This window comes from Cydia splendana, chromosome 21, assembly GCF_910591565.1.
Source record: "Cydia splendana chromosome 21, ilCydSple1.2, whole genome shotgun sequence".
Classification (NCBI taxonomy): Eukaryota; Metazoa; Arthropoda; class Insecta; order Lepidoptera; family Tortricidae; genus Cydia; species Cydia splendana.
In genome coordinates this window covers 81,240-102,775 of record NC_085980.1, presented here as the reverse complement: position 1 = coordinate 102,775, position 21,536 = coordinate 81,240, and the positions used below count along the sequence as shown (strand labels likewise).

The 21,536-nt window shown below is 43.0% G+C and overlaps 1 protein-coding gene across 1 annotated transcript; it reads left to right on the top strand.

Annotated features, from left to right (window-relative positions):
* The first annotated feature begins 13,192 nt into the window (after positions 1-13,192).
* LOC134801077 (THO complex subunit 3) lies at positions 13,193-17,316 on the top strand. Its single transcript, XM_063773598.1, has 6 exons — positions 13,193-13,461; positions 14,379-14,500; positions 14,739-14,874; positions 15,861-16,126; positions 16,332-16,432; positions 16,706-17,316. The coding sequence occupies exons 1-6, from the start codon at positions 13,264-13,266 to the stop codon at positions 16,870-16,872; spliced, it is 990 nt and encodes a 329-aa protein (XP_063629668.1). The 5' UTR covers positions 13,193-13,263; the 3' UTR covers positions 16,873-17,316.
* The last annotated feature ends 4,220 nt before the right edge of the window (positions 17,317-21,536 follow it).

Sequence of the window (21,536 nt, the reverse complement as noted above, 5' to 3'; positions counted from 1 at the left end):
TTTGTTGTTTTCTTATTAGACTACTAGCTTTTGCCCGCGACTTCGTCTGCGTGGAATTCGTGACAGCAGCTAAAGTAGGTATAGCCTCCGGACACAAACTACTAAGAAGGTAATACGTATCATCATTCGATTCGCGCATTGCTTATTTCAATTATTAGGCAATGCATTAACTCTTTCAATTCCACCCCCCTTCGCACTCTCTTTAGGGATGATTTCCAACATAAAAACTATCCTATATATGTCCTTCCCCGGGACTCGAAACTATCTCTATACCTACCAAATTTCAACAAAATCGGTTCAGCGGTTTAAGCGTGAAAAATTCGTGAAAAGGTAACAGACGGACACACTTTCGTCTTTATAATATTAGTATTAATATATATATTAATATAAGTATGGATTAATAACCCTTTACTCTTTACTACTGCCGTTGGTTGCATATAAAAAATATAAAGAAAGGTCAAGTCACTGTTGCATGTGCAGGTCACGTGGACGGAAAGTGTTTGGTAGGAACTCGAGTCCTTTGAGTCTGAATTTGAAGAACTCGGCTCGTTTTCACGAGACTCGGCGCTTAAACACCTTCTGAGTCGAGTCCTTTGTTGAGTCTTTTTTTAAGAGCAACTCAAAAGGACTCGAGCCTCCGAATAAAGACTCCGTAAACCATTTTATAGGTTTTTCCTAAATAACAGTAAATAATTTAGGCGTTATTGTATGATTTATGTGCCTAATCTACAAATTGCAGTGCAGTCACAGCTCAGTTGTTTAAGCGCATACCTACGAGCTCGTTCATCTAATAGTGACTCGGGTTCAAATCCTGTATTCATGTCGTAGTCAGATCGTATAATCCGCCGTATTACATTACGGCTAGCCGTTTTCAAAAACAGGGGCGTTTTGAAATGCGGCGGCTCGACGATCAGCCGGATTGTCATTGCGATACGTTCTTCAATAAGGCGGCCTACGTTTAGCCGCATCGTACTACTATTTTAGATTGTAGAGTGACCAGTTCTTTCGGTCGCCTACGTAACCGGAGTTTGACAATGTTTGCAATTTAATATATTTTTACCATGGTCCCACCGCACTACATGTGTTTCTTTTCCAAAACAGTTCCTTCACAACTTAAATAGACGGAGCCCAGCAACCGAGGCTCCTATTTCTGGGCGGTTTGCCCTTCGGGCAACTGAAGCTACCTAACGAACCTAACCTACTTACCTACCTACGCTTTTTTCCCCAAAGTGTAATGTTTTCACGGACGTCTCACTAATCAATAGGTAGGTAGGTTAGGTTCGTTAGGTAGCTTCAGATGCCCGAAGGGCAAACCGCTCAGAAATAGGAGCCCCGCGAAGCGGGGCTCCGTCTAGTTAAGTTGCGATGGAAATGTTTTTTGAAAAGAAACAGTCCGACGAACTCCAGATTTGATGGACACCCCAGCGTTTGTCAGGCAGCGCCACGGGTGTTAAAAATGGGAACTATAAACTGTCAAAGCGGCGGCTAATGACTCGCTGTATTACATTACGGCTAGCCGTGTTGAAGAACGTATGGCGCCGAATACATTCCGGCGGATTCTCATTCAGCCGCATTCAATCCGGCTAATCGTTAAACCGCCGCATTTCAAAACGCCCCTGTTTTTGAAAACGGCTAGCCGTAATGTAATACGGCGGATTATACGATCCGACTGCGACATTCACATATTAAAAAAAAAGTGTAGCGTTAAGTAATATAGATGGCGCTATTTTTTTCGAATAAAGGGCTTTATATACGACTGTCCCTCCCCTGGATTTGTCACTATAGAAATCAAAATAAACTGTATCTGTGCCTAAGCCGAAATATTTCCTGTCAAATGTAAAATACCTATATTATGTTTATTTTATTTTATGTTTATATTGCTAATTATTTCAAAATGTTAAATTTAAAAACGATATTAACGATTTAACTGATGCCGGACTAATAGCTGACATTACTTTATATGCCGATGACACCTGCCTTTTTTACTATGGCAATTCAATCGAGGATACCCTGATACAGGCACAATCGGACCTGAGGGGCTACCGCGAAAACCGAAATTCGCAAATTGCGGGGATCTTTCTCTTTTACTCCAATGAAGGCGTAATTAGAGTGACAGAGAAAAATGCCCGCAATTTGCGAACTTCGATTTTCGCGGTTATAGCCCTGGATACGTTGACCATGTGGTTTGAAGCCAAAAATAAAAATATAAAAAGAAATATTTCCTTATCAATTAACGGCCAGGTTTTAAAGGAAAGTAAAGAGGAAAAATACTTAGGACTCATACTAGACAGCGGCCTAACATGGCAATCACATATACAAAAAATAAAAACTAAAATTATTTCGCTAACAGGTGCTCTGCGACGAATGGCTGGTTGTGTCCCACGACGAATCCGTCAACAAGTGTATAATGCCCTTATTCAACCACACTTAGACTACCTTATAGAGATATGGGGAAGTGCAGCTAAGACCAACTTAGAAAAATTACAAAGAACTCAAAACAAATTAATAAAAACATTATTCAATTATGATTATCTTACACCTACAACTAAAATATATAGCGATACTAAAATACTTACACTAAAACAAAACTATATTTATAAAACCTGTGTCCTAATTTATAAAATAATAAATAAAAAAGTACACTCACAAATAACATTCTTAACTAACAGCGAAAAAGGCCTACGGGACAGCCGACGCTCAAACAATTTAGCCTTATCAAAAGCGCGAACAAATCAGTTTGGTCAGAAAAATTTTACTCGGGAAGGACCGAAGCTCTACAATAGTCTACCAATAGAAATACGTAACTCAGCATCATTGAACATCTTTAAAAAAAAGCTTAAGTGTCATATTTGCGGGACTTTATTAATATAAGAATAGAATGTTATTTATTCCTTTATATTAGGTATTATTATATAATAACACGCCAGCTTGCAACCCCCCTTTAGTAACCGGCTGCCGTACTTTATTGGCGCCCGCAACTCCAGAGGTGTCGCATGCGCGTTGCCAATCTATTAAATCTGTTAAATATAGTAACAATATGTTAATTTGTGCATGTATAATTTATTAATTTCTCATTTAAGTGAAGTTTTGTTATATCTTCTTGAGAAATAAATAAAGATTCTTAAACCTGATATTATAAAAGTGTAAACCGAAAACTTTCATTTGATACTAAACTCGACCATGTTTTTGCAAATAAAATGACCAGAATAGCAAGACCTCTCACAAACAGGTTATTGGCCTTCTAAGCTCTTCAATCTCAATAATCCCTTGATCGAGCCTGCTCATAATTTAATGACTAAAATATAATGCCCTCGAGTACACGTTTACCCAATTTCATTTAAATTAGGACAAATTTACTTAAGTTCTTGAGTATCAAACTATCCTCTGACAGTTCAGCTTAAAAACATCGAAATGCCGGGACGTGCCGCTAGCCGGCCGCGTGGCCCAAGTCGAATGTAAGAACTTCGCTTCGCTTCGCTCGCTCGTTCGACAAGAAAGGGAAGATGGCGAAATTGAATATAAAAAAATGTTAGAACAGAATTATCTCTTAAAAAGTCAGCTTGCAAACAATGACGCATCCTTAAAAGAAGCATGTAGCCAGCGTGATGACTTACAGGCGGTTGTCAATGCACTTGTGCACTGCACTGATTCCGAAGTCTACCAAAAGTCCCTATGTCGCATATCCGAGCTTGAGAAACAATTACACGAAGCCCAAACAAGCTTGCAGCCAAAAGGAACGCATTCTGGAACTGGAGCATGCATCTACAATGTCACTATACAGTGAACTTGTTGTAACAGAGGAACATCCGTGTGAGCCACCTGTTCAAATTTACCTCACGCCTTCTGACTCAGAAGAACACCTCATAAACTAGTAGTTCGCCCCGAACTGAGAACTCGCGGTTCGCCAAAAAGATCAATTGAATGCAGTGTTACTTAGTCTTAGAGATGGGCATTTCGTAATTGATTCCTAATTCCACGATTACTTGAAATTACTTTGCAATCTGATTACCGATTCCCAGATTACATTGTAATCTAACAATACCGAATTACTACCTAAGTACGATTCCATTTGAGGAATCAGGAATAAATTTTTCAAATATTACAATTACTAGTAATTGGAATCAATGTCGATTCCTCATTACAGGAATGCATTAATTGATTCCTTTCAGATTACATTTCGTACTACTACTATATACATTGTACATTTCGATAGTAGATATAGATTTTGTTGACTTACTAGGATGCATCTACACCTTATTTGAATAAGCTTTATTTTAGCTTGCTGAGTTGCCCAAGTAGTCACGAGACTGAAAAGCTTATCACTATTGGATACAATACTTTTTCTACAAGTCAACAAAAATCTAAAAAAATAGATAATCTAAAGATAGTCTTTAAACTAGTAGAATCATACAAACAAACCAAACCAAAAGTATACAGCTAAGATACGAGAGTATATGTATAGCCGCGATACCTTTATACTGGTACGCGCCCCGGCCGCCGCGCCCCGCGCCCCACGGCGGGCTGGTCAACGACACCTTCTCGTAACTCATGAGGCCCTGGTACTTGCTCCTTGCTAAATTCAATTTTAAACAGTTTTTTTCTCGATTTTAGCCACCGTAGCCTATGGAGACTAACAAGTAACGCTAAGCGGTTTTCGTAGTCTATGGATGTTTATATATTAGGGTTTAAATCACTGTTGCTGACGTCACAGGCATCCATGGGCTACGGTTACCACTTACCATCGGGCGGGCCGTATCCCTGTTTGCCACCATCATTGTATTATATTATATTATAATACATATTATATTTCTGTGTACATCATGACAGGGGTTCCATCAAAGGTTCCATACTACAGAAGCTATGGGGGACTTCAACGCAAAGTTGGGCAAGAGAAGCGGGGATGAGTTGAGAGTGGGGCAATTTGGGTATGGGCAACGGAACCCTAGGGGTCAGAGGCTGGCCGACTTTCTGGAGAGAGAGGAACTCTTCATGATGAACTCTTTCTTCCAGAAGCCGCCTCACAGGAAATGGACCTGGATGAGTCCTGACGGTTCCACGAGAAACGAGATAGACTTCATCATGACCGACAAGAAACGGATATTCAGTGATGTCTCTGTGATCAACAGGGTAAAGACCGGTAGTGATCACCGAATCGTAAGAGGCACACTGAATGTCAATATTAAACTTGAAAGGTCCAGCCTGATGAAGTCTACGCTCCGACCTACTCGAGCCCATGTTCAAAACCCCGAAAGCTTTCAACTCGAGCTCTCTAACCGCTTTGCTTGCCTAGAGAACTTGGCTTCAGTGGACGAAATCGTCGACGGGCTAGTGGAAACTGTCCACACAGTAGGGTCTAAGTTTTTTAGACCCCGCCGTAAAGATAGACCTCAGAAATTGAACGAGCAAACCTTAAACCTCATGGCTGAACGACGCTCGCTACAGTTGCAGTCTCCCGATGACGCGGAGTCATATAGGCAGCTCAATAGACGTATATCTAAGTCCTTGCGACATGATCTGCGTCTCTTTAATACTAACCGTATTAAATTAAGAGACTATTGAGCGAAACCAAGGCTCCAAAGTGTTCGCAAAGGACAAGTCTATTGGGCAAAGCCAGCTGACAAAGCTGAAACGGGAAGATGGCAGCATAGCGTCGAGCAAAGCGGAGGTTTTAGGTGAGATCGAGAGGTTCTATGGACAGTTATACACTTCGATCGCAAAGCCCGTTGACAGCTTGGTAGGAGATCCAAGAGCCAAGCTGTCCCGACATTATACCGAAGATATCCCGGACATCAGTCTGTACGAGATTAGGATGGCCCTGAAGCAGCTTAAGAACAACAAGGCGCCGGGCAAAGACGGAATCACTTCAGAGCTTCTGAGAGCGGGTGGAACACCGGTACTTAAAGTCCTCCAGAAGCTCTTTAATTCCGTCTTGTCCGAGGGCATAACGCCTGAAACATGGAATAGAGGCGAGGTGGTGCTGTTCTTCAAAAAAGGTGATAACAACCTATTGAAGAACTACAGACCCATCACGCTTCTGAGCCATGTCTATAAGCTGTTTTCAAGGGTCATCACGAACCGTCTCGAACACAGACTTGATGACTTCCAGCCTCCCGAACAAGCCGGTTTCCGAAAAGGCTATAGTACCATAGACCACATCCATACGCTGCGGCAAGTTATACAGAAGACCGAAGAGTATAACTTGCCATTATGCTTAGCGTTTGTGGACTATGAGTTCGGTGGAAACATGGGCGGTGCTTGAGTCTCTTCAGCGATGCCATATTGACTATCGGTACATCGAAATGTTGAAGTGTTTGTATAGTAACGCCACCATGTCGGTCCGAGTACAGGAGCAGAGCACGAGGGCGATTCCATTGCGAAGAGGCGTAAGGCAGGGAGACGTTATCTCTCCGAAACTGTTTACTGCCGTAATGGAAGACGCCTTCAAGCTCCTGGAATGGGAAGGACTTGGCATCAACATCAACGGCGAATACATCACTCACCTTCGGTTTGCCGACGATATCGTAGTCATGGCAAAGTCGATGGAGGAACTCAGCATGATGCTCGATGACCTCAACCGAGTTTCACAACGGGTGGGCTTGAAAATGAACATGGACAAGACGAAACTTATGTCAAATGCCAATGTCGTGCCCATCCCAGTCTCTGTTGGGAACTCGGTACTCGAAGTTGTTGACTCGTACATCTACCTAGGACAAGTAGTCCAATTAGGTAGGTCCAACTTCGAGAAAGAGGTCAACCGCCGAATCCAACTCGGTTGGGCAGCGTTCGGGAAACTACGTAATGTCTTTTCGTCCGACATACCTCAGTGCCTCAAGACGAAAGTCTTTAATCAATGTGTGTTACCAGTGATGACTTACGGCTCCGAAACGTGGTCTTTCACTATCGGCCTCATCTCAAAACTCAAAGTCGCTCAACGAGCTATGGAGAGGGCTATGCTCGGAGTTTCTCTACGTGATCGAATCAGAAATGAGGAGATCCGTAGACGAACTAAAGTCACCGACATAGCCCACCGGATTAGCAACCTGAAGTGGCAATGGGCAGGCCACATTGCACGCAGAGAAGATGGCCGATGGGGTCGAAAAGTGCTCGAGTGGAGACCACGGACTAGCAAGCGCAGCGTAGGACGTCCACCCACAAGATGGACAGACGATCTTGTTAAGGTCGCCGGAAGACGCTGGATGCGGGTCGCTTCCAACCGGCACGTATGGAGGTCCAAGGGGGAGGCCTATGTTCAGCAGTGGACGTCTTATGGCTGAGATGATGATGATCGATTCAAAACTTCAATGGGGATCGCACCTAACTAGCTTGAGTAGTAAATTATGTTCTGCTGCCTATGCCGTTAAAAAATCAGACAAATAACAGATGTAGATACAGCAAAATTGGTTTATTATAGCTATTTTCACAGTCTGATGTCGTACGGAGTCCTAGTGTGGGGAAGAGCTGCAGACGTTGAGAGCATATTTATTCTTCAAAAAAGAGCAGTGCGAGCAATTTATAATCTAAAACCACGCACGTCGATAAGAGATCTTTTTAGAGACGTAAACATTATCACATTACCATCGCTCTTTATTTATGAAGTTATTGTGTACGCCAGCAGTTGCAGCACGGTTCCATTTTTATCGTCTATCACTATGCGCGTCCCTTTCGCACTTACATACTTGTTAGAACATGACAGGCATGGTGACAAGGGATAAAAACGCGACCGTGCTACGGGGACAGGAAACATTATGAAGAATTTCTCAAAATTAGTGACATACATAACTATAATACGAGAAACAAAGGAAAACTTACGGTGCGGCCTCGGGGTGCGGCGGTTGCGATTGGCAAAAGTAAGAAAGTCATTTCCCATATAACCATTCCAGTCGCAGAATCACAAAGTGGTAACTAAATGTCAGATGTGTCGTAACAGAGTCCACACAATGTGTCTAGAATTGTTTCGAAACAAAGTGTCGTCGCCGTGTCTACACTTTTCCGTAACAAGGTGTCGACACATTTGTGTGCACTTTGCGTGCGGTTTGCGACTAAATCTGACAGCAAATTTGTGACAGCAAATGTCAATATAAAATACCTCTTGAAAACCAAGGTTTGTCAAACTACTATTAGTGTCTCGTGTGCTCGTAATTCTAGTAAGTCATCATGGGCAATGCAAATGATAATAATCGACCGAAACCATATAAACACCCAACACCCGTCAACCTTTTACAGAAAAGTTTTTAAAGAAATTCAATAAGCTACTTAGGTCAGGCAACGAATGCTCCAAAAGTTGTAGAGGGAAATGCTCGGAACACAATTTTTGACTCCGTAACTCGGTTTGACAAGTTAAGAGGTGAACATATCAAAAGTCCCCGGCCGTAGCCCTTGACCGGGGGGGAGAGAGGGGGCTTTGAAGGTCCCATTTTTCCCGTTTTTCGATTATATCTCGGAAACTATGCATCTCAGCGACATGGCCACTTATACAAAATGAAAGTTAATTTAATTTGTTACAAGTTTATTCAGTCAATTTTTTCGATATGTTGAATAGTTTTTGAGATATCCGCTCTTGAAAGTTTATTTAGGGCTCTCAATTTTATCTTGATATATCTATATCAGTGAAGGTGCTAGGCCGTGTTTAGTATCGTTTTCGTATAAATCTGGGGTGCTGAATCCATTTAAGATATCACATTGACACCATTCCACAAAATAAAAATAAATCTTTTTAGGGTTCCGTACCTCAAAAGGAAAAAACGGAACCCTTATAGGATCACTCGTGCGTCTGTATGTATGTCCGTCTGAATACACAAAATAGTTCTTTACCTATAGATGACAGGAAAACCTATTAGAAATGTGCAGTCAAGCGCGAGTCGGACTTAATGTACGGAACCCTTAATACGCGACTCCGACTCGCACTTGGCCGGTTTTTTTGAAACTCTTCTTGACGCTTAACCGCTGAACCGATTTCGTTGAAATTTGGTATAGAAATAGTTTGCGTCCCGGAACAGGACATAGGATAGATCTTATAACCAAAATCATCTTTTGAAGGTGTGAAAAGTGGCGTGGAAATTTGTACGGGAAATCAATAAACGCTGAACCGATTTATATGAAATTTGGGATGGTCTACATCTTTGATTTAGTTAAAAATGATGAAAGAACATGACTTCAAACCTAAACTTAAACAGTATTAACTTCAAGAAGTCAATTCTGAATTCCCCCCTACACCTCATTTCACACCTTTAAAGGATGATTTTTGAGATAACTTATTATATCCTGTCTCGGGACTCAAAATATATGTGTACCAAATTTAAATTAAAACTGTTCAGCAGTTTAAGCGTGAAGAGGAGTTTAAAAGAAAGTATTTTAATAAGTTTATATGTTTTTACTTCGGAATGGTGTCAATGTGATACCTTAACTAAATTTGGTACTGCGAATTTATACGAAAGCGATACCAAACATGGCCTCGTAGCTTTACTGTTGTAGAAGTCAAAATAAAATTGAGAGCCCTAAATTCTTATTACTTGGCCAAACTTGTGTAGAAGGAAAAGGTAAAATAAAACTCTTATATAAGACACAAATATATATTTTTTTTGCGTTACTATTTCATTCATCAAATATAAACATACCTTGATTATACTATTCTAGTGAGATCCTCATAGATAAACAAAAACATTTACTTAAAAAATTACAAGGTCGAAATGTCACGGAACTTGTGAGAGTAATATGTGAAAAATATAAACTTTTATGACAAAAAAAATCTGGACACAATTTAAGAATCACCCAATTGCGTCGAGGAATCATCTGTATTTTTGCTTGTTTCATTACCTCCTCGCTTCTTTTTTGTCCTTTGTATTCTGTAGCAATTTGTTAGATCTGAAAATAAAGATAACTTGCGTCGTCACGGATGTCGATTTATAGGTTTTAGGGAGTGCAGAATTCGAAAACGATGATCATTTTATAATCCAAGATGGCGGCTACGTATTTTGTCATAAAAGTGGAATCCAAAATAGTCATCATTTTCGAAATCTGCGCCCCCTAAAACCTATAAAACGACATCCATGACGACTTTTATGACATAGTGCATGGCCGCCATCTTGGAATCCAAAATAGTCATCATTTTCGAAATCTGCGCCCCCTAAAACCTATAAAACGATATCCATGACGACTTTTATGACATAGTGCATTGCCGCCATTTTTAAATTGAAAATGTTATCATTTTCGAAATCTGCGCCCCCCAAAACCTATAAAACGACACCCATGACGACTTTTATGACATAGTGCATGGCCGCCATTTTGGATTCCAAAATGGTCATCATTTTCGAAAGCGGGGCCCCCTAAAACCTATAAAACGACATACATGACGACTTTTATGACATAGTGCATGGCCGCCATCTTGAAATCCAAAATGTTCATCATTTTCGAAATCTGCGCCCCCTAAAACCTATAAAACGACACCCATGACGACTTTTATGACATAGTGCATGGCCGCCATTTTGGAATCCAAAATGGTTATCATTTTCTAAATCTGCGCCCCCCAAAACCTATAAAACGACACCCATGACGACTTTTATGACATAGTGCATGGCCGCCATTTTGGATTTCAAAATGGTCATCATTTTCTAAATCGGGGCCCCCTAAAACCTATAAAACGACATCCATGACGACTTTTATGACATAGTGCATGGCCGCCATCTTGGAATCCAAAATGGTTATCATTTTCTAAATCTGCGCCCCCCAAAACCTATAAAACGACACCCATGACGACTTTTATGACATAGTGCATGGCCGCCATTTTGGATTTCAAAATGGTCATCATTTTCTAAATCGGGGCCCCCTAAAACCTATAAAACGACATCCATGACGACTTTTATGACATAGTGCATGGCCGCCATCTTGGAATCCAAAATGGTTATCATTTTCGAAATCTGCGCCCCCTAAAACCTATAAAACGACACCCATGACGACTTTTATGGCATAGTGCATGGCCGCCATTTTGGATTCCAAAATGGTCATCATTTTCAAAATTGGGGCCCCCTAAAACGTATAAAACGACATCCATGACGACTTTTATGACACAGTGCATGGCCGCCATTTCGGATTCCAAAATGGTCATTATTTTCGAAATCGGCACTCCCTAAAACCTATATATCGACACCCATCTCGACTTTTATGACAAAGTGTTTTGCTACCATCTGCATGCAAGACATTTCTATTATTTTTACGTACAAAAATGGCCCCCTGTCAACTTTCAATCGAGATTTAATCGATAATTTATTCGATTAATATTCAGATTAATTCAATTTCAATCTATGTTAGGTCGACTAAACTAATCGCGATTAAAATTTGAGAATTAACTTTTTTCATTCCATTAATTAGTCGAATAAACAGTTAATCGATTAATGCCCATCTCTGACCACGGCATTTTTACACTTTGAGAATATCTGAAAACAAATCAACACAAGGAGCCATTTTGCAAATCCAGTAACATACCAGTAACTTTGTTATTACTTTTGACAGCGCGTGTCATGTGTCAACACAGAGTCGACACAAAGTCGAAACATTGCAACTACTTTGTGACTGCAATATTTCTCAGCCTTAAACCATATTTATACATCATAATTAACAAGTTTCGTAGTATGTAAAGCGTTATTTCTGTTATTTAAGTATAGTATACGCATCGAAGTACTAAAAATGCTTCAAATAATATAGTTATGAACACAGGCACTGAGAAGTAAACAATTTCATTTCCGGCTAAACTAAAACAATGTGGTGGCGCGTTGATTATATTACACTTAGTTTATCAAATCACTCGAGCAGTTTAATTCCCCATAATAATTTAAGTCCTATTGTAATATAAATGCAAACAATATATAATTACGTCTTGTAATCCGTTTTAGAGATGGCGTATTAATGTCACTTATTTTAATTTAAGTATTTTTCCATCTGACAGTTTCCATTTGACAGGAACAAAATGAACGAATGATTTTGGCATAAAGTAGTCGCAAACCCGAAACAATGTGTGCACACGGCGACCACACTTTATGTCACTTTGTGTCATGTGTCGACCCTTCCCCATTTCTGGTAACTGTGTCGACACGGCGACGACTCTGCGACTGGAATTGTGACCGAAACAGACGGTGTCGACACAAGATGTGTCAACACCGCGTCGTAACGGCGACTGGAAATGGTTGTATGGGTTGTAGGACAATCGGTCCATTTTTACAACAAAATACCTAGTCACATAACAGATTTACCATACCATCAATTTAAAAGAGTAGTAAAAACCAATTTAACTAAGAAAGCCTACTATAAAATATCAGATTATTTAACTGATAAAAATGTTTGGGATGATTGTGATATTGTAACGTAAAGAGATACTACTTAAGTCTGTATAAGTGTTTAATTACGAGTAGTACTACTAATGTAACAACAATGTATTGTACACGACGGACACAAGTGTATCTTGTATACCTATGTGGGAAAATAAATAAATATAAAAAATAAAAAATATTTTACATAAAAAATGCATTTCTAAATTATTTGTAAAAAAATCGAGAGTTCTCTGAAAACTTAGAGAATATAACCAAACGGAGTGGTCATTAACAGACGTTCCCCTCTGTCGAAAATAGGCGGCCAATGGTCAACCACATGTATGGACTGACGTTTATCTGACATGGCTATTTTGACGTTACGTATACATTTGATGTGCCCCTCCCCCGCAAAAAACGGCAGACTATTTTGTACCGAAAATTATAGACATGGCGTCTCCGTTTGGTTATATCCTCTAAGTCTGAAAAGGACTCAAGTGTCTACAAAAGACTCGGTTCTCTAACAAGTTAAATACTCGAATTTAGACTTAATTTGAAGAGTCTCGAGTCTTGAAGCAAAAGACTCGAGTCCTAACTTGGTCCTAACTCTAGGACGGAAGGACGAAGACCTGCAGCATTTTTTTATGTAGACAACAATTTTTTACTGAACGCACCCATATTTTTTTTGTGTAGTAACCCTAAATTGACAATCGACAAATGTCAAACAAGCGCTGCTCCTGTAGGGCTACCGCCAATACCGAAAATCGTCAATTGCGGGCATTTTTCTCTGTCACTCTAATTACGCCTTGGAGTAAAAGAGTAAGATCCCCGCAATTTGCGAATTTCGGTTTTCGCGGTAGCCCCTCTGCTCCGCTCAAGCTCCGCTTGGTTGTTTGCAAATGAGATTATATTTATTTACGTGGTTACTTTATAATTTAGGTTGTTACTTGTATATCATAACACAACCATGAAGGAACCGAAGCAGACTCCCATAAAGGACCTGGCCGAGTTACGCGCGTACTTCGCGTCGCACAACGCCGTCCGCGAGTACGTCGCGCACTCGTCCAAGGTGCACTCGGTGGGCTGGTCATGCGACGGCCGCAAGCTCGCCTCGGGCTCCTTCGACAAGACCGTCGCCATCTTCAATCTCGAGCGGAACCGACTGGTGAGCTTACTATTTATTGTTTGTAGGTTATGTTTGTTTATAATAATATCTGGGAAACCGAGCTTTGCTCGGAAATCATATATAAGTAGCTCTTGAGCCAATTGTTAGTTACACCTCTTATACCGTACAGCTCACATTTAGCTAGAAGTTTCGAGTTGGGAGTGACGAGTCGAGTGGAGAGTCGGACTCGCGCACGAAGGGTTCCGTACCATTACCGCAAAAAATGGCAAAAAAATCACATTTGTTTTATGGCAGTCCCACATAAATATTTTTTTTATTTTTTTTTTAGTATTTGTTGTTATAGCTATCACAGTTCATGAGTTACAGACTACATCATATTGTTATTAAATTATGTAAATTAACAAAAGTATCAAATGATAGGCTTTGGTTTTACCAAAGAGAATTCGAAATAGAGAGTTACTGTCATGGTAAATTATGTAGCTACAGTACATTTACTGCCATCTTTCGACAGACAATTCACTCGAAAAGAGAGCACCATACCTTTAGCGTATAGTCAAGTAGATGGCGTTAATATTAATATTGAACAAGTTAACACATATCAGTAAAAGAATAAGGATCAAAGTCAAATGGCGTTCTAACAGTTTTATGTTCTGTAGAAAGATGGCAGTAAATTTACAGTGGCTACATAATTCACTTTGACAATCCGTCTCTATATGCTCTATTCTCTTTGGTTTTGGAGAGCAATCCAAGAAAACGCAACTTATGGCGGTCACGACCCTCAGTCATGAGGTTACGACGAAGAAGAAGAAGATGCAAAATTAAGTTTAGCTTTAAAGTATAGCTAGCTAGGAAATGGCATGGTTTAAATACTTTAAGTAAAGCTTAAACGAAGGGACCAATTTTAATAAGAATTATTTCCTTTTGTAGTGGAGTGTTGTTATTGTTTGTTATTGTAGGTGCAAGAGTTTGTGTTCCGAGGGCACACTGGCTCAGTGGACCAGCTGTGCTGGCATGCATCACACGCGGACTTGCTCAGCACGGCCAGCGGGGACAAGTCCGTGCGCATCTGGGACACCAGGTTACTTAACAATAACTGTAGCTATATTTATTACAATAACACCAATGATAAAGTAATTTAAAATTATTAATTTGATAATATGTAGCAATACCCATAAAGTGCCCAATTTGCCCATATACTAAAAACAGGGAGTTATGGGCTAACTAGATACATAAGAATAAGACGTAACATTACACAAAGCCGTGAACAGAATCTATTAGGATATGATGCTTACACAAGATTATTAAAAATTTCACAGATCTCGCAAGTGTGCGGCCGTAATCCCGACGAAGGGCGAGAACATCAACATCGCGTGGGCCCCGAACGGCGCCGCCATCGCCGTCGGCAACAAGGAGGACTTGGTGTCGTTCATAGACACGCGCACCTACAAAGTGGTGAGTGACACGACACACGAACGGCGAGAACATCAACATCGCGTGGGCCCCGAACGGTGCCGCCATCGCCGTCGGCAACAAGGAGGACTTGGTGTCGTTCATAGACACGCGCACCTACAAAGTAGTGAGTGACACGACACACGAACGGCGAGTACATCAACATCGCGTGGGCCCCGAACGGCGCCGCCATCGCCGTCGGCAACAAGGAGGACTTGGTGTAGTTCATACACACGCGTACCTACAAAGTGGTGAGTGACACGACACACGAACGGCGAGAACATCAACATCGCGTGGGCCCCGAACGGCGCCGCCATCGCCGTCGGCAACAAGGACGACTTGGTGTCGTTCATAGACACGCGCACCTACAAAGTGGTGAGTGACACGTCACACGAACGGCGAGAACATCAACATCGCGTGGGTCCCGAACGGCGCCGCCATCGCCGTCGGCAACAAGGAGGACTTGGTGTCGTTCATAGACACGCGCACCTACAAAGTAGTGAGTGACACGACACACGAACGGCGAGTACATCAACATCGCGTGGGCCCCGAACGGCGCCGCCATCGCCGTCGGCAACAAGGAGGACTTGGTGTAGTTCATACACACGCGTACCTACAAAGTGGTGAGTGACACGACACACGAACGGCGAGAACATCAACATCGCGTGGGCCCCGAACGGCGCCGCCATCGCCGTCGGCAACAAGGACGACTTGGTGTCGTTCATAGACACGCGCACCTACAAAGTGGTGAGTGACACGTCACACGAACGGCGAGAACATCAACATCGCGTGGGTCCCGAACGGCGCCGCCATCGCCGTCGGCAACAAGGAGGACTTGGTGTCGTTCATAGACACGCGCACATATTTTATGTATAAAATCTGTTTAGATGTGTTCAACATTATGCCATATATACTATACCTATAGTTTCTGAATTACGAGCGACTTGTTCATACTAGTTTATACCCATTAAAACTTGACAACATTTCAGGTGACAGAGGAACAATTCCACTTCGAAGTGAACGAGATCTCGTGGAACAACAGCTCGGACCTGTTCTACCTGACCAACGGGCTGGGCTGCGTGCACATCCTGTCCTACCCGGGACTCGAACTGCAGACCGTGCTCAAGGCGCACCCGGGCACGTGTATATGTATAGAGCACGACCCGACGGGGCGGTACTTCGCGACGGGGTCGGCTGACGCGTTGGTCTCGCTGTGGGATGCTCAAGAATTGGCCGCGCTTAGAGTGTTTTCCAGGTGAGCATATCTTTTTGTTCTTGGAGCATCAAAATAACTCGTCGTTTTGTCGTTTGTTCATCTATTTGCCTCTCTGTCGCTCGAATATGCCAGAGCGATAGACATCAGGGAGATATTTAACATAGTTTTAAAATTTGATTGTTGCGGGTAGACTTAGATCATGGACTCGGACTATACAATACCTAACACTTTGCCGTTTGTGCAGACTGGAGTGGCCGGTGCGTACACTATCGTTCAGTTTCGACGGGCGCCTGCTGGCGTCGGCCAGCGAGGACCACGTCATAGACATCGGGGACACGGAGACAGGTATATTCTACTTTTCAGACTTAGAAGCCTCTCGGATGCCAAGGACTCATAAAAATAATCGAAGGAAGCGCCATTCATTGCCACAAACCCGCTCGGCAGGTTCTCTGTTCGTAGGTGTTTTTCGCTTCAAAGTGAACAAAGTACTTCATACGCTACAAGCGTAGCGCGTTCTTCAGCTCGTAGCCTCGTAACTTTACTAGCAAGCTTAAGCAAAGGCCCAAATGGTGCTGAATCATTTGCTTATTAGATACTAATACTGAATTTTATCCACAGGAGAGAAAGTAGCAGAAATCCCCGTATCGGCAGCCACATTCACTGTTTCCTGGCACCCGAGCCGGTACCTGGCCGCCTTCGCCTGCGAGGACAAGGAGCCCCCGGAGAGGAAGAGGGACGCCGGCAACCTCAAGCTGTGGGGGCTGCCCAACCAGGACCGCAACTAGCTGTGCCCGCTCACCTGCTACTACACCACCCCGAGAGGAACGACGACAGCACTGCGGGCTGAACGAGGACTGCAACTAGAGCACTGTGGCTGGCTCCCCGCTGCTGAGCCACCTCCACCTGCATAAAGGGGCCATCCCGAGAGGAATTGAAACGAGTCTTTGGCTAAACCTCTCCAACTCCTCGAATTATGGAGGCTACCTTCAAACCTGGACCAATAGAGCGTCAGTAGAACTACTTTTCTCCCGGTTTGTCCATTTTGAAACAAATGACGATTGCATCCTACAGAAAAAAAAAACATATTAGCTCCAGGTCCAGGTTGCCATGATTGATGCCCTATCTCTGACAAGAACGGCTACTTGGTCTGGAGTCTGGAATGGAACCCAAAAGTGACTTTTTGTAAATATTATTGTGATATGACGTTTTAAATGTAACAAATGAGACAATATATAGTTTACATTCGAATGTGAAGTTATTTGTGGCTATGAAAAGAGCCGCGAACCGCAAATCTGACCTTGAATAATACGTTACATTATAATTGCCGTCTTTTTGCAGAGTGATTCTCTTCAAAACAGCTGTTGAGTGTGACGTCATCCAAGGTTCTAAACGCGCAAATAAATGTTTTCCATCCTGGGTGAAAGCGAAATGTGTGTAAAATACTTATAATAATTAGGTACTTCATGTAAGTAGGATTAATATTTTTTTTTTGTAAAAAAATATGTTTAATTGAATGGCCGCGCAGGCGCGCCGCCTGTCGGGGAGCCATGTTAGGAAACCTCCAAGAGTGCCCGGGGCCTTTCAATTCCTCTGGATCCTCATGGATCCGCAGGAAGGGAAAGGGTCTTGGCCGGTGCGCCCCGGAAGCAACAGTAAGTGATCCTCTTATAGGGGTTCGCTTACTGGTGCTACCAATTGTCCTGACACAGGAGGGGGAGGGGGGTTTCGCTCAGGAAGTCCTCTGATTTAGGCAGAGGACTCCCCAGATGCGACGGGGGTGGGGTCTGTATGGACCGTATGGTTGAGGTAGCCTCTGGCTGCTGTGGGCTGTGTGGGTGTAGCTCGAACGGGTTTAGTATGGATCTTCCTCTTATCTGCAGAGGATGCCTTAGACTAGATGCACACCAAGGTATGACGAATTAGGAGAAGGGTAGTTACCATGTAACTACTAATAGGGGAGCCTACGCCAGCTCACCTTGAATCCCGGAGATCGCAATATTTTCCCAAAGACCCCCATCATAGGTGCTATGGGGTACGGGAGGTATTGCGAACCGGAGGGCTTGCCTTTATTGGCCGGCCCGCGGGAAGGAAAACCCTATAAAACCCGACAGCGAAGTCGTAAAAACCTGTAGATACCGGGCGACCTCTACAGTATATAGCCACACCTTGGAATGGGCGTCACCTGAGGTGTACATATTTAATTACACAAACGGGTCTACCGCGATATAATTTCATTGTTTTTACCTTTAATTCCGACGTTTCAGCTGAGTTGCACCAGCTGTGGTCACGGAAAGACGTTTGTGTAATTAAATATGTGTACAAAACGCGAGAGTTTAAAGTGTTACCTGAGGTGTAGTACTAATCGTCCCTTACTCGTGGGAACCAAATGGCAACAAAACTTAAAAACAATAATAATAAAAACGATGATGCGGATGGAGAGAGTTTGGAGATGGATGTATGTAGTGATAGTGGATCTATGGACGTAAGCGGGACTGGTCACCTAACCACGGTGACAGAACCGATTATTTTAAGTGGAGAGGAGATTTTATTAGGTCCTGCTACTGACGAGTCGCCTTTGATAGGTGGACACGCTTTACGCAAAAGGTCAGCGAACAAAATAATAGATCTTGAATCTGAAGACGTATCTGATCTAGACGAAGTGCAACCAGCGGCGGCAAAAATGTCAACTAGCCACAGAGGTGGTAAAGCCAGTGCCGGCCGAGTGTCGGAGTTAAGTCGGGCCAGGGCGGAACTTCGTGCTGCGGAGGAGGAGGCCCGTGAAGAAGCCGCTAACAGAGAATGGCGAAAACGCCTCCAAGAGCCGGTTCCATCAGAACTGCCCAACTCAGGGGTAGATTTGGTTTACACCGCTGACTCGGCCGATGACATATCTGTCAAAGATCTGAAAGCCAAAATGATGACGGTAACAGAAATGACTAAAAATATGAGGGGAAAAAACGGTAAGGACCTGAAAGAAGAAATTACTGCTTTAAACAATATGGTAAATATCCTTGCCTCCCGGTCGGAGGCGGAAGAAATCCGCCGCCTAAGAGCGGATAACAACCGACTGCGGCGGGAAGTTGAAAATATGAAGACCGAAATGAAGGCTTACCGGCGAGACTATGCGGAAATGAGAGCTTCTTTCTCGGCGGACAGTAAGACTCATTCTCAAAATAAAGCCCTCTCAGTGGACAGCGATGGGATAGAGGAACTCAGGAAGTCGATTATATCCTCCGTAGGAAATATAATAAACGCACGGTTTGCAGGAATCGATGACCGTCTCCTCCCACCTACTCCATGCCGGCCACCGTTGGCTGCAGACAAGAAACGAAGTTTACAAACTCAGAGCCTAAAGACGAACTCTAATACCACTGATAGCTCAGCGGTGAGTAGACCTCAAGCGCCTACTCTGTCGCAACCGACTGCTACTGCCAGTTCACTATCTGCAGGGACGAGTGAAACTAGTCCTAACCAAGCGCAGAGCAATCAAAAAGGCCTAGCAGATAAGGATAATAAACCCGTTATTCCAGTCCGGAATAAAAAGAAGTCTAAAAAGACACCTGCAGTTAGTGTGGTGCCCGAGACGAGAAAAACGGCCGATAAAATCAAGGCCAAGCCCAAACCCAAGCTGAAGGCCCCTACAACTGCGGCGGTTAATTGTCATTTCGCTACAACCGGAAGCGGCAGAAAGAGGGGTGAGTTACTTTGATGTAATGAGTAAGGCTGTGGCTGGAGTTAACCTTGGGGATATGGGCATTCCTTCCCTTAAGTTCCGACAAACTGCCTCAGGAGCGAGGATGGTTGAACTTCCATAGGAGCTTGAAGCCGCCAAGGCCGACGAATTAGCTGAAAAGCTGCGTCCAGTGCTGGAGGGGGTTGCAGCTGTCACCCGACCCATCAAGTGCGCCACTGTGCGGATAATGGATCTGGACGATTCTGCTACAACCGAAAGTGTTGCAACGGCGGTAGCCAAGATTGGGGGCTGCGCTCTCAACCTAGTCAAGGCGGGTGGCGTCCAACGCGGTCCTGGGGGAATGGGCGCCATAGTGGTAAGGTGTCCCGTAGCTGCAGCTAAAATATTGGTAGAAAAAGGACGCGTTTTAGTGGGGTGGAGCTCGGCGCGCGTAGTCGCATTGGAGCAGCTCCCAATAAGATGTTATCGCTGCATGGGCGTAGGGCATACGAAACCATTGTGCCCGTCTGAGATAAGTAGGGAGCATCTTTGTTACCGGTGTGGTGAAGAGGGGCACCGAGCAGCAGTCTGCTCAGCACCTGTGGCTAAGTGTGCTGTATGTGCGGATACAAATAGGCCCCACGCTCATGTGATGGGTAGCCCACGGTGCAAACCTACACCTGTAACTGGGAAGGTAGCCTCACGTACCGGGACTAGGGTTTCTGGTTTCTCGACCTTTTTTATTTCTCGAGGCACGGGAATTCTCGACCACGATTTCTCGAGTATCTCGAGAAATATTGAAAGTTTAAAAAAACACTGTTTTTTTTTGCTTTATTGCTAGTTACTCATAGTAGTCCGGTGGCCGGCTGCATGAAACAAACCTCATCAAAAAATAGAATATACCTACCCTGTAGAGGTACCTGACATTTAGTAGCTTCCAACGCACTTGGTCGGCCTAGGCTTAACCTGGCAGATTTTGTACAAATGGCAAAAACGTTGGACAAAAATTCATCAAAAAAAACCTCATTGAAAAATAGAATGAAACTTGTATGGTAGTATACCTGACCTTGAGGACAGTAAAAAAAAAGTGGTCGGCCTCACCTTAGCCTGGCAGTTTTTGCAGTCCGACCAGATTTATTGGGTCACGTGAGAGCTACAATTTACCTCATCGAAAAATAGAATGAAACAAACGGATTATAATAGCTCAAATAAACCTGTTGACGTATGTCTTGGTCGGCCTCACCTTAACCTGGCAGTTTTTGCAGTCCGACCAAATTTATAAAAAAATCATCAAAAATTTTTTATCGAAAAATCGTATGAAACTGGTATGGTACGATGGCTGCCTTTGAGGACAGTAAAAAAAAAGTGGTCGGCCAAATTCTGTGTTGGCAGGTTCCTATGTCCGACCAATTTTGTGGTACCACGTGGGAGCTACAATTTTACCTCATCGAAAAATAGAATGAAACAAACGGATTATAATAGCTAAAATAAGCCTGTTGACGTATGTCTTGGTCGGCCTCACCTTAACCTGGCAGTTTTTGCAGTCCGACCAAATTTATACAAAAATCATCAAAATTTTTTTATCGCAAAATCGTATGAAACTTGTATGGTACAATAGCTGCCTTTGAGGACAGTAAAAAAAGTGGTCGGCCAAATCCTGTGTTGGCAGGTTCCTGTGTCCGACCAATTTTGTGGTACCACGTGAGAGCTACAATTTACCTCATCGAAAAATATAATGAAACAAACGGATTATAATAGCTAAAATAAGCCTGTTGA

Bases quoted from the DNA above. Each gene is read 5' to 3' on its own strand.
- LOC134801077 (XM_063773598.1), top strand. From the start codon at position 13,264: ATGAAGGAACCGAAGCAGACTCCCATAAAGGACCTGGCCGAGTTACGC. The intron at 14,501-14,738 runs GTTACTTAACAA...AAAATTTCACAG, and splicing joins GTGCGCATCTGGGACACCAG to ATCTCGCAAGTGTGCGGCCG. The intron at 14,875-15,860 runs GTGAGTGACACG...ACAACATTTCAG, and splicing joins ACACGCGCACCTACAAAGTG to GTGACAGAGGAACAATTCCA.